Source organism: Numida meleagris, chromosome 17, assembly GCF_002078875.1.
Source record: "Numida meleagris isolate 19003 breed g44 Domestic line chromosome 17, NumMel1.0, whole genome shotgun sequence".
In the NCBI taxonomy this organism is placed as follows: domain Eukaryota; kingdom Metazoa; phylum Chordata; class Aves; order Galliformes; family Numididae; genus Numida; species Numida meleagris.
Window position 1 is genome coordinate 8,311,647 of NC_034425.1, and position 24,891 is coordinate 8,336,537.

The 24,891-nt window shown below is 47.8% G+C and overlaps 1 protein-coding gene across 2 annotated transcripts in view; it reads right to left on the bottom strand.

Moving 5' to 3' along the window:
- The window catches only part of RAB11FIP4 (RAB11 family interacting protein 4), a 91,237-nt gene extending 66,568 nt beyond the window's left edge, over positions 1–24,669 (bottom strand). The window contains exon 1 of one of the 2 annotated variants that reach the window (XM_021414672.1): positions 24,430–24,669. In XM_021414672.1, coding sequence (XP_021270347.1) covers positions 24,430–24,564 — 135 coding nt within the window. In that variant the 5' untranslated portion in view covers positions 24,565–24,669. The remainder of the gene's footprint in view (positions 1–24,429) is intronic. The other variant, XM_021414671.1, reaches the window with a different exon arrangement.

Here is a 24,891-nt window from a genome sequence, read left to right on the forward strand (position 1 = left end):
AAAACTCGAATTAGAAACAAGGCACACATTTTCCATCAGCATGGCTGTTTGCCTATGAGAACTACAAAAAGGAAGCGGTAGGCTCCCTCTCATCTGAGACTTTTTGAGAAGACGAGATACACCAACCCAGAAGTTTCCCTCACCTAGCACAAGCAGGCTGAAAGCTGTGCTGCTGCCATTTCAGGACACCATGCGAGGCAACCTGGTGCTCTCTCTGAATCTGACCTTCACACCCATGGAGTATGTCCCTAATCACATGGGGAAGCATTTAGGAACCACAGGTCCGACAAACAGCCCGCCCTTGCCCTTCAGTACCAGCAGACTGTGTCTTGTAAATAATTCATGCCACTCCAAACAGCATCATGAATTTCCACCAACTGCTGTCTGGTCCCAAAACACGCAGGAACATACATCGCTGTTGGAAACAATGGCTTTGAATTTGTTTTGAATTGTGATTTCAGGCACCAGTCCCTCGGTGCTTTATCAGCAGGCTTCAAGCCTGAACATTGACTTGTCAGTAAGTTTTGTGCAAACAGCAACTATTGTTACTGTTCCTGCTTTAACTTGGAACACCCAATTTATCAGCTAGAAGGAAGATCTTGGGACTAATCCTAAATAATGTAAGCAAATTTGTTGGAAGTCTTGCCTTGACTTTGAGTAAATTCCTAATTTTGCCAAATCCATCATCTATTGTGCACAAAACTGACTGAATTCAAGGGAATCCATTCACAGGCTTTTCTGGGTCAAGGATGCAGAATTGTATCTTCTCCAAATATGAATTGAGTCCATGGGGCCTTTGTTCAGTGAAAGAAAAGAATCCACGCAGATGGAGAAAACAGCCGTGATGTATGGGGCTGCATTTTGCTGAGCCTGTGAAAGGTATCAGTGAATTACAAAGCTACAGAAAGGAAGAGGTAGTTTCAGGGGCATTGCAGGTGGTTGGATGCGTTCAAAGGAAATGAGGAAGCTCGTAGCGTTCGTGTGCTATCGATGCCCTGTGTCAGCAGTACCTGGGCGACAGATGGGAAATGCAGCTGCACTACAGAAACAGGCGTGGGGGAGACAACTTCTGCCCTTCAGAAATGCAAGGACAGCAAGTGACCTATGTCCACACTGCGCTTGGCCCTTGCAGAGTTGGCTAGGGGCACTTTCCAACAGTGACAAACAGGAAGGAGGGCAGTAAACAGCTTCTTCTCAGCTCATGGGAGTGGTGAGGATGGACCCACGGGATGGTTCACTGCCTCCAAGGCAGGGTATTTTGTGTTTAACTGGGAGATCCACAGTACTGGGAGGGAGATAGTGCCCAGTTAACGTGGAACTGTGGCACAGGGGTCAGACTTGCAGGTTTCCCAGGAGCATGCTATTACCAGTAAATGACTTCATCTGCTCCTTGGCTTCCATTCCTTAAAATGGCTGTGGCAATACTTAATCACATTAAGAGGGTGCTGCAGAGATGACAGTTCCACAGGCAGCAATGGCCTCTGCACCCACCTGGCCTGTGCCGTGTGTTGTTGGGATTTAAACCCATCTCACTTTCCAATTGTCATCTGCCTTCTCATCTTGCTACACTTCAGAGTGGTGCCTGTCATCTCCTAATGCTGGACTCCACATGGAACACACCACACTCACCACCTGGGCTGATACAATACACCAGTATTTACTGGGCAGACCCTTTTCATCTTGTTCTCATATTCTGTTGAAGAGCATTTCATTATCTTCTGACAGGAAAAGACTGAGTCATATGGAACTGCACAAGGAGACCACATTAGAGATGGATTTATCTAAAACACTTTTAATAAGCTATTCAGTGAACATAATACTCCATGAACCTCAGTGAATGTACGTGTGACAGAAATCCACGCAGCACCGGGAAAATTGATGCTACGACTCCTGTTTTCCTGTTCTGTGAGGAGAGAGAAATCACTTGCAGTCTTTACTACATACGATGACATAAAGCTGATTTGAGATAACAACAAATGCAGTTCTTGAGAGATTATATACTCAGATTTTTGCAGTTAATATTCTTAAATTTGGATTTTTCTCCATAGCAGAGACCCAGAAGTTACTCTGCGTAGAGGATCCCTTTTCTTGCACCATGTGTCCCACTGGCTAGCCGCTCTGCTTACAGAACAATACATTTTTTAACCACAAAGAATCACTTGTAAGCTTTGAACAAAGCGCACATGAATAGCTCTGCCTGTGACAACACCCAAAGAAGGGAGGGTCATTGCCCGTTTTATTCATAAGAATGAAAAATATTCTGGAATGAAAAAAGCTTTCTAAACTTCCTCATGGGACACACCCCAAAGTGACAGCTCACAGGTACAGAATTTGCTTCTCTCGCATCCTCTCTGCAAGCCAGAGAGCACTGGAAACCTGCGGAGTCTTTCCTCTGCTTGACAGCATTTGGAATGGGCCCCCACTGCAGGCAGGGGTAACTGCACCACCTGCTGCTACAGACAGTGCCATCTCTCATGTAGTTCGTCCATCCTATTGCAGTGCAGCAGCTGACAACGAGCAGGCACCAGGAGCACAAGACCAGCATCTCTACAGCCTCTTCCACCGTCCATCAGCCCATATGTGAGAAGCTCTCACTTAAAGTTACTTCGACGGAGCCGATGTGAGCACGAGGCCGTTCGCCTCCTTCCCTGTGCTGCTGTGTTGCAAAACAAACCGTTTGGCTGGGCCCACCGATCATACAACAGTCTATGGGGAATCCCACACAGTCTGGAATACCATGGGAACAGAGAGCACGGCTGAAAATATGCTGCAGCCATCTGTTCGCTCTGCAGTGATTTTTTTGGTGTTGTTCTGGAAACAAAGAGTTAATGTGTTGAATCGTTTCCCTAAAAGCACTGATTCACTCGTTTGCTAAAATAAACAGGGCTGCATTAACACCTTCTCCTCCACTTCTACCAGAACTGAAACCACGTCTTTCTGAAAAATAAGGCTGTTAGCAAAAGCTGTGACAAGCTGAAATGAAGTGCAGCCCATTATTGTCTCATCCATTAGCACAAGTCAAATATAGCACAAAACAGTCTGATCTCAAGAGATGCAGGATGCAGTTGGTCATGTGGGTGCAGCAAGCTTTGCCTTTAAACGAGAAGGAAGGTGTTTGGGTTGCAGCAGGCTTATCTACGAGTGATGCAGCATGGATTCATTACCAGAGAAAAAAATATTCTCCCTCTCCGCAGCCTGTGGTGTGTGTGATCATTCCCATCAGAACATAAAGGGAACTTCCACAGAATAATAGTTTTCATGGCCTCCAGTTGTGAGACATCAGCCAAATGGGATCTGCTCCAGGAGTAATTATCACTTTTGAAGTAAAACTGGAGAGAGAGGTGGGGCAAACAGTACCAGCTCCTGAGCCAACACTTTCTCAGTGCCTTCCTTGCTGACACATCTGCAGTCACACTTTAATTGAGGTGCAATCACATGCGAAGAGCAGGCACAACACCAGAGAGAGTAGCAGGAGGGGGCAGGAGGGGGTGGGGAGAACTGAGCAAGTGTGAGCTATCTGTGCAGGTCACAGCACGAACCTCAGACACCCCCTGTGCCAGCTCCTCTTGCTTGTGTGAAAACAGAGCCTGAAGCCAAAACGAAGCTACAGAAAATACACCAAACCAGAACCTGAAGCTAACATCACTGCCACAGGTACTCTCCAGGCTGGTATTGAAGTCCGGGCAGGCACTCCAGGCTGTGCAAGAGTGATTTGAAATGAGAGCTTCTCACATATGGGCTGATGGACGGTGGAAGAGGCTGTAGAGTTGCTGGTCTTGTGCTCCTGGTGCCTGCTCATTGTCAGCTGCTGCATTGCAATAGGATGGATGAACTACATGAGAAATATGCAAGATCAGAACAAGGCCCTTTCTGTCAGCTGTATTCTGGCACTCTACTTGCACATCAGGAACATGGTCAAGCACAACAGCAGACTCCCAAGATACAGTATCACCCAGTTTTGACAGCAACATCCTTACAGGTTAGATCTCCAGCCTCTAAGACAGAAGGCAGGTGTTACACTTAGTCTCTTCTCTTGACCATGTGCTTCCATTATTACTTTCTATCCTCAGTGCATAAAACTACCCATACACATGCCGCCAAAACACACTGCTGTGTTTCACACCAAACTTTCAAGCAGGAGAGACTGCAGAGCCAGCAGAGGTCTGCCCCACACGGCACAACTGGGGCATCCTCAGCGCTCAGCCCACTCTCCTGAAATCACTTTTGAACCCAGCTGCTAACAGGGAGCATGCTTGGCCTTTGGCACGCTTGCAGATAGAGAGGATGAAATCTAGGTCATGAGACCTGATCTCAAATGCAGAAGCCTGAGCAGCAGTCCTGAAATCAAACTGAATGAAAGAAATTTCACAGCAAATTAATGCTTTGACGGAAGTCCCGGGAGGAATGAGTATTGGATGAATCCGGCACAGAGAGAGACACATTAGCTAAGATGACAAACATCAGGCTGAAAGGTATGATTAAAGGAACAATCTTCCACTTAGCTGAAGAGAAAGATGCTTAACCTTTCTGAAAAGCGTGGCTAAGAGGAAGCATCCTTCCCCAGCACAATAGAGGAATGCGCAGCAAGTACCACCCGCGACAGGGGGATAATTACCAAGTATGAAACAAGGCTGACAGGTCTGCTCAGCAGCTGACTGCGCTGATGTCAAGACGAGGGAAGCACAGCTGAGCAGGCAGCGGTGAGCGCGGAGCTAGGACCGCGAATGCCGAGAGGATAACGCTGAGTCCCAGCAGGAGCATCACAGCTGGGCGCCGAGGGAAGAAGGCCTTGCTGTACCAGCTTGCCCAAGCAAATGGAATCCTGACCACAGCACTAACGCAGCCAGCAGCATTCATCTTTTCCAGTTCCCCTGGGCCTTGTTGCAACTGCCCGCTCCAGGCGATGCAATAGCTCAGAAGCTCCCTCATACTTCCCTCTCCTGCGTCATGAGCCATTCCCACAAACAGGAATGCATCACTAAAATGGCAAAGGAGGAAGTTCTCACCGTATAAAATGACACACAGAAATCTACGTTGTCCTTTGATGTACACTGAGAAAGACATTAGAAGGAATAATCAGCCAGAATTTTTGTGTAGATGAAATGCAAAGCCCGTGTGCATATAAAATACATATTCTTCTCAGCCTTAGAAGCTGTACAGTGGAGCTCCATGGTACAGTACGTCCTATACTCTCCATCCTTATGTCTGGTCGATATTAATATTTATTAATGGTTGGAAGGCTGAAGGAAATGAGATTCAAAACATGATACAAAGAGAAAGGAAATAAAGGTGCTCATCTGTTGATTTATTTTCGTATGTCTGTTTATGCTTTGATAAGGACATTGTTGTATCAGTACGTCAATTCATTTTCCCACACGTTCAGATCACACCAAACAGCCTGACCAAAGCCATTCTGATATTTTTAGCTAATATACATTCTCTGCAGGTATTATCACAAAACACCAGATAAAGAAACCCGAGCAGTGAAAATAAACTGCTTGGAAAGTGAAACCAGCTAACCCTTTCATTGTAAACCCAGAATAGATGCTGTTCTCAGTGAAACAGGAGGATGTTCTCCTGAGATGGAACCCCAGAGAAATGCGGTAAGAATTGGCCCCTGGAGCTCAGTTTTCATCTCTGGTATCGAACATTCCCTATCACTGCTAAACAGAGTATAAGCAATTCTACTTTGGAGTGTCCACAGAAAAGGAACTACCCTTTTCACTGGGACCTCGCCCCACTTGAAGGTGTAACAGGTAGAGTAAAACATTACTGCTAAGCTACCTGAGTCCCTTTAAAAATCAGATCTAACACTTACACCCTCTCCTAGGCTCTTCTTCGCTTCAGTTATCAGTGTAAAAGCTTTTGACAATTTATTGATCCCCTGTGAAATCTCTAAATAGGCAAAAGCTGATTGCTGTGTATTTGCCAGACCTTCTACAGCGCAGTTTCTCTCCCAGACTCAGAGCAGCTGCTGCTGCCTTCTCTCAAGCTGCTAAAAAAAATGTGCCTGTATCTATTTTCCTCCAACATAAAGATGTCTTGTAGGAGTTACAATCAAGAGGTGAGAGAATGCAGAAAGCACGGCAGATTTACAGCACGAGGCCCTCGCCCAGCTGCATTTCAATGTGTGGTATTGGATCTGAGAAGCCTGGCCACCTCTAACACCTAAACGCATGCCAAGAAACCTCAGGTCGCTCCTTGTGCATCTCCTGGGGCACTGTGCAAAAGAAATGGTATCTACAAGCTCTCCTAAGATAGTTCAGTAACAAGGATGGGGTTTGCTTTTCAGTGATAAGCTCAGCAAAGCCCTGCAGTAAAGTTATGTGTATGAAATGCAAGGTGGGATGCAGAGAGTCTGGAAAGAAGAAGCTTTCTGAGGAGATCTTTCAAGAAAGGAATCTGCTGGTGGACGAGGGCACCACACAGGAGGGCAGGGGACTGATTCTGCCTGATGTGTTCCTGGCTACTCCATTTTAACTTCTCATATACCTAGACTACATAGACTTTTAATTTAAGGACATAAATTGCCTTAATACAACAATCTGAAATAAAGCCTTGCAGACCAAAGCCCTAAGAGCAGCTGTACAGTAGCAGGTACAGGCTGCTGCCTCTCAAGGTTTCTCATCCTCCCATTCAAACCTAACACTGCACCACTAAGATGTGCTCTGATAGTTCATATTATGCTTGGATATTCTACATATTGACAGCAAAGGGAATCTGTGGCAGCCACATCTAGGCCTGAGTTGCAAGCCAGCACCTCAGATGGACCAGACAATGTCACTGCTTGAATAAATTATCTGCTTGAAGAAGAATATAATATGATGCTATTCTCAAAAAAACATACTCTGTTGTCCTTTCAGGACAGTTTGTGCTGCATACACTGACTGCCCATTCATGGAATTCTGCAAACACAGCTGTGGCATTTAGTGCCCCGGGGTCTTCCTCCTTCGAAACTACAGCAACACCAGCAACTTCTTTCAGGAGAGACTGTGGGAAAACAAAGACATTCTCACTTTGATGAACAAAAGAGCCTGGGATGAGTAAACAAACTCTGCAGCTACTTGAGCCAGACGCAGACACATAGGAGGCTCAGACACGTGGCCAAGGGGTTGTTGTGCAGGTATAGAAGGTTATGAGCACGTGCAATAAAGGGCTTCATCCTGCACCAGCAACGGAGTCCGTGCCTCAATTGCCACAAATGGCACCCGAACAGGGACTTGAAGCTGCTTAGTCAGCTGACCGGTGGCAACCAAGACTGCTGAAAGGAATCAGGGCTGCTGAAAGGAAGCAGGAATCAGGGCTGCTGAAAGGAAGCCGAACGAGGCTGTGCAGCCACAACCACTTCTGCAGGATGGAGGTGAGCAACGGGGAACAATGAGATCAAACATAACAAAGGAACAGGAGGTGGTCTGCAAAGTAATGGAAGTGATTCTGCAGAAGCACCAGGCTGAAGTGGAAGGCTTTGATTTCAGGCGACCTTTGGTGTGGGTCTCCCATAACGGAGTACACGGGGCTACAATTTATGACACAGAGATGTGGGACAAAGTGGGTGAGGCTGTGGGACACAGCTACGCACTCTGACCCTTTGGCTAAAACCTTCTGGGGCCCTGAAGATCGGTTTCTGAGTCGCTCAAGATCTCATACGTGTCGTCCTCACTAAAGCAGAATTCTTACAATGCATATACGACATCCAATGGCAAGGATGGGAAGTCTGCTCCTGTCTAGAAGGCCATGGTTTACTCTGGGTAGGTGCTGCTGGCCCTGCTCCAGCGTGAGCATAACTGGTATAAAGGGAATTCTGCCCAAATAAAGAGCTGCACACCGATCTCCCAGGGAAAGCCAACTTAGGCTGCTGGAGTACATTAAAGGAGGTCAAATGTTAAGTAAATACTCAATTAAGAAAGGAGGGCAAGTAATTAGTAAGGCTAATTCCATGCTGAAGTGGTCTGGATGCTGTACACACACACTCAGCCCAGCACCTCCTTCCACACAAAAATAAGCCTCTGCTCTTGAAGGAGCAGCTCAGCTCTCAGGAGAGCTGTGTTAAATTACCAGCTCTGTCACAGAACCAATGTTTTGATTATGGGCATGCATTGGAACAACACTACAATCCTATACTACAGTGGGTAACTGGCACGTGTCATGGATGTACAAAAAGAAGCAGATGCCTTATGCAGTCTTATATAAAACTCATTAGAAACACCAAGACTGTCTGGCTTGAACCTATTTGGCCTGCACTCTCATTTACTGCAAAACAGCTCTCACAAGTGATATTCAGAGATGGAGAGATTCTAAAAATAACTGCTGCAGGGAAAGAGGAGTGAAGAAATTGTTTCTTTGCCCCAGCCAATAGATTGGGCAGCAGCTCACAACTCCCAAGGAACTCTCTGTTCCAGTTCTGCTCTGCTAGTAAGCCTGCACTCCCTAATGGCTCGGTGGCAGATCATTTCTGGAAACCTAGCATGACCTAAATATGTGCAGAAGACATGCAAGAAGGGATTCTGGGTCTGTCTGAGGACAGACCAGAAACTGTCACTAATCAGGCAAAGCAGAGCTCAGGTACAAGACAAAAGCTAGCCATCAGTGAATCCATGTAGGACGTCACCCTGCCATTAAGACAAATATACATAGCTGCTGGATCAGTAACAGGAATTGTGTGCAAGCTTTCCTCCTCTGCTGGTCTGTTATCCCAGGGCTAAGGTCTGAGTCACAGGGTGCTGTCACCAGTCCATGGTATGCCAGCAGAAATGCTGCTCCTCCCTCCTTCCCACACCCACTGCCACGTAACTGCAGCATGCTCTAATGCTTGCACAGGTGAAAAAGGCTTCCTGAAAAGCACTAGGAGTGCTGAAGTGATGAAAACAATTATGTCTATGTAGATTAATGGTCTCAGCACACTTTATTAAATCACATAAATAAGTGTATAGAGTACCTGGGAACGATTTGCAAACAGACATAACACCCAGTCTTCACCTAATGCTTTCAACTACTTCATATAGTAACATTGAAATTGACTCCAGGTTATTGCTGAGAAATGGGCAGATATGGTGAGAGCAGGGGATGAGGCACAAGATGCCACTACAGCTGACACAGACGTTCTGTATCCCAAGTCCTACACTCCCAAAAGGACATGCCCTGATGGAGCAGCACAGCACAGAGAGCTCTGCCTCCGCGTGAGGATCTCCTCCAGCCACCCGCTAGACAGAGCTGAAACACAACCACAGCACTCCCATTCCTGTCTGCGTTACCTCAGATGCAAGATTTAATGGTTGGTTGGTTAGTGTAAGAGCAAGCAGGAAAAAAAATTCTGCCCTATAATCAAAGGTTTTCTCAGACTCCCCGTGCCATTTTTCTGTGAGTGAAAGCTCTGAGAGCTGTGCTGGGATAAGAGGACAGGCAGCCTGGAGCTCCTTGATATAATTATTAGTTGTCACCTCGTATGAAAGACAACCCAGAAAGGCTCCTGCTGGGCCAGACGTACACGTAACTTGTTCTTCTCTAGCAAGGACATTGCACGAGTGAAACAGTTTGGGGCTCTTCTTTCCTCCAGCAAACACACGACAACGCTGTGCTCCCCGTTCAAACACAGGAACAGTGCTAATTGCTTTTGTCTTTGCCTCAGCCCGTCCGTGGCACTGTCACTGGTGGCACACAGCATTCACAGGCAGCACCTGGGCCGTGCAGTGCACGCTGTGTTCCTCTCTGTATGGGCTCAACCCTGATGGGAATTCTGCCCTTTACAGCTTTTAGAAATGCCACAGGCAAGCAAGATATTGCAAACCCACAGGCTATTTGGAGGAAACAACGAAGGCTGAAGCATAAGAACCTGAGGAGAACAGAATATTCGGAGGGCCAGGTAGCAGCAATAAAACACCGCATTTCACATGACTATTGCACAGAACAATTTGTCAGATACTCTTAGGATACTGTAATACAGGTTCCACTTTCCTACCCAAGATGTAAGCTTGCATTTCATTTGCTAAGCTGATAGATATCTGCAGCCAACTCAGCCCGGTGACAACAGAACCATACATCAGCTACTGCTGGTCTTCAAAAGGACAAAATGCACACACTAGACAATGTCGAGATAAAGCACTGATTAAATAAGAAGAAGCAAATTCTGCTTAGCATTTTTTACTTCACTGCATAAGCAGAATGGACCAAACTCGAGATGTGCCAAAAGAAGAAAGGAAATATGCCATGGAAATCAGCACATAGCATGCAGCCAGCATGTTCAAGCTCTGACAGCAGCACCAGCAAATCCTGTGCAAATAACTCACCAGTACAGATTTGGAATGAGGAAAAAGACTCTAAGCGTGGGTCAGTGTGAAGCTGAGCACAAACAGGACTCAGCAAAACCGGAATCGTGAAACTGGTGTAAAATAGTCACAGAAATGGAAAAAATGGACACAGCTCTTAAAGTGCTGTGTATTCTTAAAGCACCGGGCTGCTGATGCAGTCTGGATACTGAAGGAGCAAGGGCAGACCATACCTATGGTCACTGACCCTTAGCCAGAGGTCTGTGCTCCCTGTCACACATGGAAAAAGCTGCTCACACCAGTGCCCCCGCTCTCCGTTGCTGCCCAGAGAAGCATGCTCTGATTTTAAGCTTAGCAGTCTTTGCACAGCCAGTAAGCTGCAATATTCACAGAAAAGATCCTTCAGAGCTGATGGCAATCGTTAGCCTCCCTCTCCCAGCACTGCAGTCCAAATTCTCCAGACAAGCAAGAGCATGAATGAAGTAAGGCTATGGACACACAGGGAGGAGGTGAGCAAACCAGCACTGGTGACTAAGGGCTTCCCAAGCACAGCCAGCGCTCACTGCCCTCCCCTGTGCCCCAGCTCCTTGCAGCCAGCCCACAGTGACCAGGCAGGGAACTCGGGCCCTTTTTGCACAACAGCTCTCTGTACCTGCATCTCTACTGAGCAAGCCAGAGAGCTGCTAATATTTTAAATGGTGCTTATTAACCGACTCTTGTTTCTTCAGTGTGTTACATAACTGCTTTGGAAACAGAGCTCCCGAGTTTTTAGCATAGACCGGTACAGCTCCTTTTACTCTAATAGAAACACTACAGGCCCTGTTCCAATCTCAGAGTGACATCAATCAGAATTTCATAACAGCTCCGACAGTTACACCAATGCTAGAGTAATGGAGACCAGTTACACCCTTGAAGGACAAAGCTAAGTGCTAAAATCCTAAACAGAATTTGTTCATCCAACAACAGAGAAACTGATATTTTTCCATGTGGTTTCCCATTGGGCCACAGAAACCTGATTTCCTTTATTTGTACTTCCAGTGTTCTCAAGAGTATCAGAGGACAGACATTCACTCTGTCGTTATCCCTTATGGCAATAACAAGGAGCATGAAGCCTTTGGGATTTTCAGCAGTGAGGACACAAGGCGGTCAGCCTAAGGAAAAGGGACAGCGAGAATCCTGATGTTACAGGTAGCACGGCCAGACTGCTGCCAGATACAGGTGCAGCTTCTTCACATCATGCACTCTCGTGCTGACTAATGCATCACTGCAACACACTGTCAAAATGTGTTGACAGACCTTCAAGTAGTGAATAGGAATCTATTTTACTGCTAATCCTCTGACTGTAATCCCACCCGATGGAATTGCATGTGTCCTTTTGCTCCCAATACACAGATTATCCAATGTGCAGATAAGGCCCCACTTTGAGGATCCTATGTAGATGGTTATACATTTTTTTAGGCATGGATAAACAGCGCTGTTGATACTTTTAAACTGCAGGGTCCGAGCCCCCTTTGAAATCCCTTGCAAGCCAAGCAGTTCCCTGAGAATGCAGAACCTTGGATGAATCACGTGGATGAACCGTGTCAGTTCCTCTCGAGCTGAAAGCATCCAGAGGAGCACTGGCTTTCAGACCAGGAGCAATCGTGAATTCAAAGGACTCCAGGATCAGGAGCAGGCAGATGGGAGAAAACCTCCCAGTCTTTACACCGCAGCTCCACTGGTTTTACAGACAATCATGCTGCCGCTCACGTTGCCTACAGTCTAACAAACTCATCGTACGACAATGACAAAATTTCTCTTGGGTCAAGAGATTCTTTTTAATTACTATATTTTACTATCATCGTTTTCAAGTCTAACACTGGTGGGCAGCAGACAAATTACTGCACTACAATACTGGGGGAGCAATTTTCTCTCACATCAAACCTACCTAATCTGAATCACCCCCAGCACTACAGCATTTTGACATACAGACACTAGGCTTTTTTTTTGCAGTGAAACCTATGCTAACAGGAAGAACATCCTTCTCCCACCCAAAATGCTGGGGTATAAAGTACAGCTCTGATACCAGTGCCACGTTCCTTTTCCTACTTAGATTCTTGCAGCTTGTCTTTAGCACGGAGAGGGAATAGGACATATTTTTAGGACACTAGATATGAAAGATTTAACAGCAGAAAGGAATATGACAACTGGAAAGACTGCTGTTCCTGAATCAGTCCTGCCAAGGGCCTCGAAGTAGTGCCGCAGGCAGCAAAAGAAAGAGAGGCTGACAGAAAAATGGAAAATAGACCTGAGAGAAAGCAAAACATGAAGAAAAAGATATGCAAAATGTTTAGAATGTGTTTTTCATTATGCATGAGCGTGCGTCATGCTAATTAGCAGCTTTCATTATACATTAGCATGTGTAACAGCGGCACAGACGTAAGTAAGATTGCTCAGTGTCTTAGGTCTCTGCCCTTAAAGTCTGCAAGGCTTTGCTATGAAAGTAGCTCAGACAATGTGTGCGCTTGGATGAGCCAGCAAAGAATTTCCTGCATGCATCTCCCTTCTTCTCAGCTATTTTCATTAAACTGATTGCTCCTGGCTGCGAAGAGCACAGCTCTCAGGAAACTGGGGAGTATATGCAAAGCTCATCTTGGGTGTGATGTTTTCAAGCACCTTTCCTGCACCTGGGTTATTTGGAAAGGTCAGATATAATTGCAGACTGTAAATGAAGCAGACTGGTATCAGAAATCTCTAATATTTTGTTTTGTGGCATGTGAATGTAGGCTTTCTCACTGCTGTCTGTGAGGAATCTCAGAGATATTTAATAAAGTGGAAGAACAATATATTTTTCCTTCTTTTTCCTTCTATTAAAACACAACACAGTTATTCCCATCTTTCACTTGAATTTACCTAATTTACATATTTCCATGTTCTATACCAAACAAGCAGTCAATGACTTGGCTAGCATTGGGCTATTGGCAACTGGAGCTCCCAGTTTATCAGAAATCATGCCGAGGAGCAGATAGTGTTTGCTTCCAGACCGAGTAGCTTGTAGTAGCATTTAGTCCAGTGGCATTATCTCAAAGCTTTGACTCAGACCTGCCCTGAAGATTCACTTTGGAAGATCTTGATTAGCAAGCTCATTTCCCTCCCCAGCCTGCCTTGCTGTTCTGAAGCTCACCTTGCAGGGCTGCCGAGCAGCCAAATCCCGACTCAGCGCAGCTGCAGGAAGCACACTTGCAGGGTGCTTCTCTCTACTCCCAACTGCCCAATAGGACATTTTTCTGAAGCAGGCCACAGACAGCCCTGCTGAAGTCAGGGCACCCATGCTCAAAGCCAAGCACGTGCTTAAATGCCAGATCAGAAGCTTGCAGATTCAAATCCTCTGTCATCCCAAGTTTCTGGCTCTCCATTTTCTGTCAAGAACTCTGCCAGGCGCTGTACAGACCCTATTTGATTAAAGACTTGCACAGTGCTGCCAAATCCCTTTCCCTTATCCAGCTACCTTGAACTCAGATTTTCAAATTAATTCCACAGAATTTTTTTGGCAAGAAGTCTCTACTGCAAGCAAAAATAAGCTAACAAATTTTAAACACTTCACAGCTGCTATATTCTTGCCTTGCGCAACTTCACACCAGCATCTTTATTTCCCTTCCCCCCTACTTCTGTTATTTTAAAAAGTAACAAATTAGGAATTGATACAGGTTTTCAAGTCACTCAGCGGTGCCGGGAAGGTCTGATAAATCTCCTGGACGCCTGCTGCCCAGTGTGACCCAGCCATGAGAAGCCAGGGGAGCTGCACAGTGCAGCCCGGGCCCTGCAATCACCCAGCAAAATTCCTGTCGCCCCGAAAAGCCCATAACCCAACTCATCTAAGGAGCTCCACGCCCAAGAGGAATCTGAGTTTCTCAGGAGTCATTTGCGATTTTGGCCGTGCTGAACAAGGCACCTAAGTTTCAAGAGAGAGGAGTCTTTTACCTTAAAGGCAGGAGAGGAGCCTGGCTCTGTCTGCAGGGCAGAGGTAAGAGCTGCTTGCACACTCTTCTAAAAGCCATGAGAAGCTTCTGATCCCCCTCTCCAACCCCCATACAACTCCATTTGATGTCTACAAATAGAGCTAAGAGGATAACGTGCTCCGAGCAGTAACACAGCATGATAAAACCTGTCTTCTGGAGCCCCTACTTAGCAAATGTATGGCACTGCTACATTCCTACTAGCAACACCAAAGGGAAAAAGAAGGGATCAAGCAGCACTGCTGTCTACCACTCCATGATGCTCTCCTTCCTAACCACCGAGCAAGCACCAGGCTGTAGGAATCCAAGCCTCCATTTTAGGTCTCCTACCACGTGGCCGATGCTGAATATTCATGACCTATTAAAAGCTTTGGAATTGTAAATGCATCGCACAAGGAGCGAGCTGATTTAGTCACACAGCCATCGCGCTCATTACCAGCCTCTGATCCACACTCAGGTCATCTGGCACGTAGTGACCCGCTTGGTGGAGATCCTTACAGGAATCTTCTCTCTAACAAGAGTCTCTACCGTGCCAGGCTGCAGACACTGCGGAAACCTCACCTGGAGGGAACCAGGGCTCCCTCACTGCTCACAGCGCACTACAGCGGTTTCCCATAGCGGGGAAATTGCTCTGATGGGAACAACGCGTTACTGTGTCTATTGCATCCCCAGCTGACACAGAACTCCAACACCCCTTCTCGGTATTGGGAATGAAACTGCATTTTCAAAAATCACTTGGGCCTTTCAAAGTCACTGACTGCCAGCGGAATTGAGAGAAGCACCAAATGTAGCAACTATGTGGGGGTCAGCGCTCAGAATGCACTCAGTGACATGCAGTGTTCCAGCAGTGTCCTCTGCTCCCACCTGGCAGCCTCTGACATCCCGAGATCAGCGCTGATATCACTAATAACCCCACGGGCTCCCGATGGAAGAGCGAGTTGTGAAAATTTAGTTAATGTTCACTGCGGGGCTGGAATTGCCATCACAATCTAAATGCTGCCTTAAAATCGATTTCCGTTGCAAGCTGGCAGTTTTCCTTTAGAAACCAGTTCTCGCACACGAGTATTATTAAGACATACACATATACATTCAATATAAACAGTATATAAACAGTATAAACAGTGAAATCTTGCTCCACAGCTGTGTGCATTTCACCTGTACCTCTTCTGCATTCCTGCACTGCTAGCTGCAGTCTACCCCCATGCTTTTTGCACCCCCTCCCATTAGCTCCTCGTACCCGACTCATGTAGAGAAGCCTCAGGTGGGTGCTGATGATGGCACACAAGCAGCATTACTGACAGAGGTCCCCAGCATCAAGCAGGCATAGCTGCTAACAAACTGACTGCAAAAGGGGAAAGTTTCTGCCAGCAGCAAGAGTGGGACAGAACATACAGGAAAACAAAAAAGAGAGAAACTAAAGCTGAAATGGGATTTGATTAATTGGAGAAATACCTCCTGTGAGTGGCACACTGACCACTCTTTCGGTGTGTGACACAAGCTCCTAAAACAGCGAGTGTTACACAGTGAGAAAAGGGAAACAAAGGTTCCTGTGGGCTCGGGAGCTGTCTTGGTGGAGCTGAAGGCAGGTAAAGCAAACTTCCCTTTGGGCGCCCAATGGATGGCAGGATTCCTACACTTCAACAGCAACAGCAGAGCTTAGCTCTGTTAAAAGCTAATTAAAAACTGCACATCAGCGGACTGTATCCCTTGTTATTCAATTCCCTCTGAAGTTTGTCCTCCCCGAAGAATACCATTTTGTCATTCATTAATTATTTTTCTGGTTACATCTTCCCATTGTCTCAGCTGTACGAGGAAGACGTTGTATTCTAATGCTTGACATACATTATTTATGACATACGCCGCTTTCCACTGCCTGCAAGAGGCAGAAAGCAAATTTAGACTTCCACAAATAATCGTTTCCAGCAGCAGTCTGTTCAGACCCATCTCATCCTCTGAACATGACACTCTGGGCTGTCAGAGTGGGAGCAATAGCGCAGCACTTTCCAGCAAACGCTCCCAGCTGGGCGGAAGAGCTCGTGTTTGGTGAAGGGCAAACCATCCCCAGGAGAAACAGCAAGATGCAGCTTCCACGCCTTGTAATCGCTCAGAGAGGAGAGCAAAACGGGCGTTATCGTACCTCCTTCCTATACGTGTCCCACACCACACCTCAATTCTTTGTTTTCAAGCAATCTTACCAAGAAGGGAAGAACAAAAAATGCAATTCATTCTTCACGCTGCTGGCTGAAATTCACGAGTTTCACCAATGTCTGACCGCAGCAAGCAAGTCATGCTTCAAGTGCTCAAATCAAGAGACCAAGGGAATGATCAGGCAACGGCAAACAGCTGTGAAATCTTAGTACCATCCTGCTTTAAAGCTGCTCCAGCTTTCCGCACAAATTCATGAGATTTCTTACTAAAGATCACATTCTTCTAGTCTCTTTCAGACAGCTTGGCATTTTCCAAGGCTTTACCTATTGCTCTATTTCCCCCACACCAAGGATAACTGGGAGCCGAACACAACTCCAAGGAGGCAGCGGAGAGATGGGCTGAATGGAGTATTTTCTCTCCCTCCTGCAGTCCACAGAATCTCTGTATGTACTTGATACATAACATGGTAAATAATTGATTTTTCAGCTTGCTGCACAAGTAAAGGAACTCAAAAGCTTTATCTTTTTTTCCCTGTTTCCTAGGGGAAAAAAAATTATTTGTGTTGAACAAAACCATACATTTTGGAGCACTTTCACTTTTCGTTTGCAATTTGGAATGGCCCAGTATCCGATGAGTTTTCATTATGAAAGAGATGGAAAAGTCCTGAAGTCAGGCAAAAAAAAAAAAAGGGGGAAAAAATCTAAATTGGCAGTTCTCTTTAGAGCAGGGCAAGCACATTGTGTCAGAGCACTCACAGTGCGTGATCTTCAGCCTTCCCACCTGCGCCCATGAAATCAGGCTCCTACAGTAATTCCTCAGCAATCTTTTCCCATGAGATTTCCCTCTAACAACAAATGCAGAACTCCCTTCCTTCTTTTCTACAAAGCCATCCAAGCTCCTGACTCTACTGAGAAAAGTTTCTTTACTGCGCCGTGAGAACATCTGTACTTATTTTAGTTGCTGTGCACACATCTGAAGAACAGTTAAGTCCAGGATCCGAATGTTATTACACACATTCCTCAGACTGAATTCCCAGATCGATGCCCTTGTTCTGTACAGCACTTCAAACAGCCTCTGAAGTCGAGGGCGCTGCCTCCAAAGCACTGCTCAGGGCTGTGCTTCCATTTACTAAGCACAGCTCTCCCATGGCCTGAACCCAGCAAACCGGTGCTCTTTGCCAGGCACGGCTGGACCCCGCGGTGCATGGATCTGGAGGAAAGCACAAGGCTATACAGCAATTTGGTACGGAGTCTGCACAGAGCCTGGAATCATGCTGTACAAAAATTATGCTCCTACAAACTACATTTTTGTTCGAGATCAAACTGCTTTGCTCTCATTCCAGCACATCGGCTCCCACGCCCCTCGCAGCTCAGATGGGCAGGCCCAGGAAGCCAGCACGGGGCCAGCCCTGCTTGGCCAGGCCAGGACGCAGCACATCGTGTGCTCACCGCATCGCTGGGCCCCACTGAGGCCATCTCCAGCAGCAAGCAGCAGCTGAAGCACGAGCCTCAAGGAGAGCACGACAGCTCGGCGTGGAGACGGCAGGCTCCTGCCTTCTGCCGTACCACTGACCACAAGGCAGTGCTTGGCCTGAGGCATGATGGACATCAAAACCAAATAAGGAAGCAGCAAAGGAAACAGCAACAAAGCTAGGCTTTACTACAGGGCTGCAAATCCTATGGTCAGCACTTATTTCCTCGCAACATACAGAGGTCACAGCCCTGATTTCAATGGGATCAGGATTCCTTGGGTCAGATTGCCCAAGTCCCACCAATGCTGCTTGTTGTCCCAGTAATGACAGCAACATCTCTCTTCCTACATCCCTTTCCCTTTCATTAGCAGTCCTCCTCCCTTAGGAGCACGCTGCTGCCTTTATCTCTCTTTCCAAGCAGACTCTATTGTATTTTGACACAATACCACACATGCAAGGGCCTCCTAATGACAGCCCTACTTTTCTTAATAGCTGACAACACAGAAACGCAGCCCTCGTGCCTTTATTGCAGGATTCTGTACTACTTTAGGGTGACAGAATACACTGTTGTGTTTCACTTTCTGAATTGCTATTAGCTACTTATCCTAACATATACACCATATGGTTTAATTAGGTAAAATACGTTCAACTGATCCTATAATCACTTACTACAAAACCAGTGAAATCACCAATATTTTAGGACAGTTTCTCAAATCTATTAATACCACGCAAACATATGGATAAAGCTGTTTGTATCTGCTCATTTGTTTGGGTTTTTTATCATAACAACAGAAGTGTCATTGGAAAAGAATATCCCCATATTCCAGAAGCCATCTGGATCCCATTGGTGGGAGATGGTTTATCAGGAAGTGACGGAGCAACACCAGAATGTCTTCAGCCCATTGCAAGACAACAAACCAGGCGTGGAGAGCACCCACGGTGCCCACACATGAGGCAAAAATACAAAGCATGCTGAGTCAGCAAACTTGCAGCATGTGCCCCAAAACAGCCTCCAGTTCAGAACATCACCAAACACTGCCACAAGCTGAAGATCTCCTAAAAGAGAGGGCTGCTGCAGGGGCGCTGAGCCATGCCCAGACACAGCCCAAGGGCAGCCCTGAGCAGAGGGCAAAGAAAGAAGCGTGGTAATGCAGGTATAAATGGAATGTTACACTTGAGGAGACATGTATTTGAGCATCCCAACGTGGATACTTTAAAAACTAACCCCATGCTGAAGAATGAAATGGGGTTGGTTGATACCTCTCGTTCCACTATGCCAACAACCCATCCACTCCAGAGCAATCCCAAAACCTGTACTTCTGATTTCAGGAAACCTAACAGAGGAAGTCTTGACTGTCTCTAAGCTTCCCACTTAACAAAGAAACAAATCCGAAACCGCCGTGCTATCCCCAAAGCAAACAGCAAAGCAGCTCTGCAGTCAGAACAGCACAGTGTACTTCTTCCAGGCCTGCACACTGTGCATTCCTCTGCAGCCCGTTTTGCCCCTGCAGCTCATTCTGGTCACTCCCTCGGGAGCAGCACGCACCGTGATGCTGAACAGGACACAGGCTTAGGAAAGAGCCTAAAAAAAGCTGGTTCTGGTTTCAACTGCGCACAGAACCTGAAAGCAACACTCATGGCTGTGAGGAAACACTGGCCTTCTCTCAAAGCGGGGCCCTCTTGTTACAGCTTGAGTAAGAAGGAGCTGAGATGTACTGCAGCGTGCTCTGTTTACACTGGCAGTGCTGCTGTCAAACCATATGCTCCAGTAGCAGAGCTGGAGCCTGATGTTTCCTTTTCCATTCATCTCCTCAGCACCACCCTGTGCAGAGCCCCGTGCAGGTGCCTCGCTCCGAGACACAGGGCTGTGTACATGAGGAGCTGTCAGAACCCCGCTTCCAGCTCCCGAGCAGGCAGCTCGCTCAGTTTAGCAATATCACAAAACCGCGCTCCGGGAATGCAAAATGTTTGTAGCGCTGAAATCAGATGAAATGAACAGGAAATGATAGTGTAAACTACACAATTAAAAAAATGATCACGTTTATGTGTCTAAACATTCAAGGCAAATGATTTCTTCCCTACTATGTTGCTATAAATGCACTGCTGCAGTGCATGAGCCACTCGTGTGAAATTGCAGGTAACAAGGCAGTTCAGACAGCATGGGAAGCCCCGCACCGGGGACCATCCCCGGGCTGTGTGGCACCGCAGGTTCCCCCTCCCAGATTCACCCCTCCTTGCAGCAACTGAGTATAACTCACTTCTCAAAGCTTAATCGTATTACAGGAAGAAAACCAGCATGTGCTCGAAGCCCCAAGCCCTCCCTTGGACGTGCAAGCACAGCAATGGTGCAGCTGAATGGTGCGGAGTGAATTGGGCGTGGGGAGGAGGATGGCGGAAGGGGAGAGAAAATCCCACGGTAAATACCTTTGAAATGCAAACGTGTTACATAACAAATTGAACTCTACAAACCTACAGCTCCCTCCTTATAACAGCGCTTCAGAACACATTTGATTAACAGCAAGTGCTAAGCTTGCTCTATGTCAGCTGTTTGGAAATCCATGCTCAGTGTATATCACAGGGCTATTTTAGACACGTTGCTCTGACAGTTTGCATTGAATTTATAAAGCTACAGGAGCAGTATTAATCCATAAGCCAAATACCCCATTGCACCATTCCATAACTACACATTTTCCAAGTAATTCAAAATGATAGGAAGTATCTGGGTTATTAGCAAATAGATTTTTAAGGAGTCTATTTGTGTGGCAGCTTTGCAGTTATTCAGAGAACACTGTCACACAGGAGGGCTCTTTGCATCCTGTGACATCTAGGCAAGTTGATCTGCTCTTTCAGTAATTGTTTCCAGGAATAGCAGAGAAGAAAAGCCACAACTCCATTCTGCCTCCATTCAGAGAATAGCAATATCACTTTGTAACACTTTTATTTCAATGTCTCAGTGCCAAAGCCTTTTTTTTTCATGGATGCGGGCACGGCCAGGAGCTGTGCTCAGGGCAGGGCTCTGTCACATGTCCCTGCACAAGTCGGAATGGAGCTTGTCAAAGAATCACAGAATCACAAGGTTGGAAAGGACCTACAAGATCATCCGCTCCAGCCGCGCTCCTGTCACCATGACGTGTCTGCCAGGACTGCCAGTATAAAGTCAGCCAGCAGCACTACCTGCTACCTGGGCACCACGCGAGGACCATGCCTTCACTGTCAGCCCAGGATGGCGATACTCATCAAATGGAAGCAACTAAACACGGCAACAAAGCCCTCCCTGTTTCAATAGTTTCTTTTGGCCAGGAAGTTTCATCTGTCCACATGAAATGTGAACTTGTTTTCAGCTACTTCTGTTCTACACTACTAGAAAACCATTGACTCTGAGTAAATTACTGTCCAGACACCAGAATAATTGATTTTGGCCAACAGAGTTTATTAGCTGCTCAGCTTCCCTCTCAAGTCAATAAGCATTTGCTGATCTTACCGTGACGAGGTTACTGTCTCAGCATCCGCACAGTCTGCACACCTCCAAAGATGACCCCAGCTCTCAAAAAGAAGTAGTCTGCATATTTAGCACGTTTCACTTGTTGCTGAAAACTGAATGCAGAGCTTAAATAGAATCTGGCATAACGAAACATCAGCTGGCACTACCCTGAAACACACATTCACACAATCCACTGCCAGAACCGGGGCTCGCTGAACGCGTCACTCGCAGTGCTCCTAGACACTCAGCTGCTAGTGCAAATCTTCCCAGTGAAAGGGAACCAGATGGCAAGAGACTCTTGGCATTTTTCAATGCTATGTGAAGTGTTTCTTCAACTAGTGTGTACGCCATTCAGCCACGTCGCTTTGGAAACAGCCCTTCACATCTTTCTTCAGATCCTTCCACAAACAGCAAACAGACCATTCAATGGGAAAGCAAGGCCCAAGCCTGTTATCTTTAAGCACTGAATCAAAACGTCTCACGCTCAGAGTTTCTGTTGCCAGGAGAGGTAAAGAAACTGCTCTGAAGGATGAATTTAATCCTTGGGACCTGTTACCTCTGAGTGTTCAGTTGCTCATTAATGACCATGGAGGAGCTAGATGCCTACAGGCAGACGAGAAGAACAGAGACCAGAACGCTAACGGAATTGCTGAGACGAGTGAGAAGTTCCACAACCATTTGTACGGGCAAGCAGGGCTCAGCAGCTGTGTTGGTAACATGCTGGTAGTTCAGGCACCGTGGAGATGATTTTCCTCCTGGCCAAATTAACATGGCCTAGTCACTCCTTCCTCTGGTTGAAAACACGCCTTGTAGGTGATGGGTTTGCTTCTATTCTGTTTGTACAGGCTCAGCTGAAGGCCAGTGCTGCACCTGCAGACACTGCTAAGGACCAAGCCCACGGCTACGGCTCTGTACTCCACAGCAACAGCAGGAAAACAGACAGAGCCACATTGAGCTCCAGTGTTAAAAAGCAGTAACAACAACAAAATACTGCAGCATGAAAGCAAACTTGCTAGGAGTGCTTCCACGCTGAAGCACCTCACCTGGACAGCTGCTCGGCCACAAACACCGCTCTGCTGCGGCGGACTCAGTGCAGGCAACACGGAGATTGCAGTGCATGGGGGAAGAGCAGGATGGAATGAGGAACAGCGGCAACGGTGGGGCATTAAAAAAGAAAAGCGTCACGCTGTTAGAGGCGAAGGCCTCTAAAGTAAAATATTAAAAAAAAAGATAATTCAAAATTCTAAAATGTATTATTTTGACTGTGCAGGTACGCGCCACTTTACTGGAACAGAAAGTTGCTGCCTTGCTGCAATGTTTTGCCTTAGGGCAGTTTTCAGAGAGTTGTAGATCTTTCAGAAATAATAAATTTCAGCATGTTGACTACACACACATCCAGAATAAAAAGTAAGAAGAAAAAGGAAATGGAAATAAAAAACAGAAGAGGCTAAATGCCTGAGCCACAACCCGCAGTGAAGTGGGCACTGAGAATTTATCGACTGCAAACCTTGGAGGGGTTGGGAAGGCAGGGATGTGGCAAGGTGTGTGTATCAGGCTGGCACAGCTTAAAGGACAGAGACGTGACCCAGGGCTACCACTGCTAGGAGTCAGAATTATTCAGGCCACAGTGCTACAAAATGGGGCCCTTCCCATGGCCAGGTGAATTACATTTATAGAAGGAACAAATAACAGACCCAGGGCCAACCAATCTTCCACTGATACCAATGGAAAGGTTTCTTTTGAATGCAAAAGGCGCCAAGGTGGATCGTACCCAAGAAATGCAGCATCTTCAAACGCATCACTGATTTTCAGTGACGGTAAATACATTACGATGCGTTAAAGGGAAGTGCGCTCCAGCAGTGCCTCTTTAGGCTACGCAGCCTCTCCTGAAACCTGCGAGATGCCACCACTGACAACTGCTGCTTTTCTACTGCCATCTCTGTTAGATTACCAGGTTCACTCTTCTCTTTGTTTCGTTTAAATGTTTTCCACCCAATAGGTTCCAATTCACCCTAGGCCTATGAGACCGCCACCTGGATCCTCCTTCACAACACGCCGAACCTGCTCACCTCTCACAACATCATACGTTTATTTCCAGGACCAAAAAGGATTGCTATGATCCAAGTCGCTCTCCTATAACAGCCTGTGGACCTGACCTTCCTCTGTGCTGCTGAGAGCCAGCGATCTGCCTCCAAATAAACACAGCAGCGGAAAGAGCAATTCTAACACAACGCATCTGGCAATAAGGGTTTAGAAATAGTTCTATTAGTTTATGTGAAAGCGTACAACTTACTCAGAGACAAATAAACCCAGAGGTCGAGGCTCTCTGCTGTTACTCACGTTTCCCCCCCCTTATTTTGCTGGCTCAAACAAGAAACCATAGCTTCTCATTCAGAAGCTGTTTAACGGACCTGTGGCTTTGTGCACGCTATAAACCTTCTGTCTCCTGACCCCGCTCGCCAGCCGCGTTCCGCCACCAGCATCGCGCCCGAACCGAGCCCCGCAGCGCGGACCGCTCCCGGAGCGCTCCCTGCCCAGCGCTGCCGGCTCCGCGCCGTGCACCGGGAGGTCTTTTAGGGAAAGCGTTTACAACCCTTTATTGCAACCCTTCATTGCATCGCTTCGGGGAACGGTTCCGAACCCGAGGCTTGTCAGCACCCCGTCCGTACGGGTGTGGGTCCCGCTCCGCGATGCGCGGATTTACAGCGGTGCCACCGACGGAGCGGTTCTACAGAAACCCGCGGAGCAAAGCCGCGTGCCGCGGAGCCCGGGCGGGAAAGGCCGAGCTGCGGCCGGGATACAACGGCTCGGGACGAGGGCTGGGGGGGTCGGGGGGCTCCGGGACCCCTGGGAGGGGAACCTGCCCGCCCCGCCCTGCCCTGCCCTGCCTCGCGGGGAGGCGGCTCCGCGCTGCCCTCCGGGGGGGGCTCTGGGACCCGCTGAGAGGCGGAGCGGCTCCGGCGGCCGCGGGCAGGGGGCTGGGGCTCCCTGGGGGTCGGGGAGGGCCGAGCCGCCCCGGGCCGCGCCGAGGGGCGGTGGGGAACCGGCCGCAGCGCGGGTGGCCCCGCTCACCTCATCCCCTTGGCCGAACTGCAGCCCCAGGGCGACGAAGTGCTCCACCCGGATGAAGCCGTCCGCATCCTCGTCGCACACGTCGAAAACCTCCTTGAGCTTCCGCAGGAACCGCAGCAGGCCGGCCGGCTCCATCGCGGCCGTTAGCTGGAGGCCGGCGGCACGGCCGCAGCAGCCATGATCGCCCGCGCCTTCAGCGGGAGCGTGACATCAGCTCCGAGGAGCGGGGCGGGAAGGGACGGCGAGCGCGGGAGGAGGGAGGGGGGGAAGGATGGAGGAGAGCCGGGGAGGAACGAGAGCCCCGGGCGGAGGGAGGGAGCGAGGGAAGGGAGAACAATAGGGCAGAGCCCGGGGATGGAGAGGGAGGGGCGGCGAGGGCCGGGCCGCCGCCAGGGGGCGCTGCGGGACGGGCGGCGGGGCGGCAGGTGCGCGCCGGGCGCGAGCGGCGGCTGAGGGAGCGCG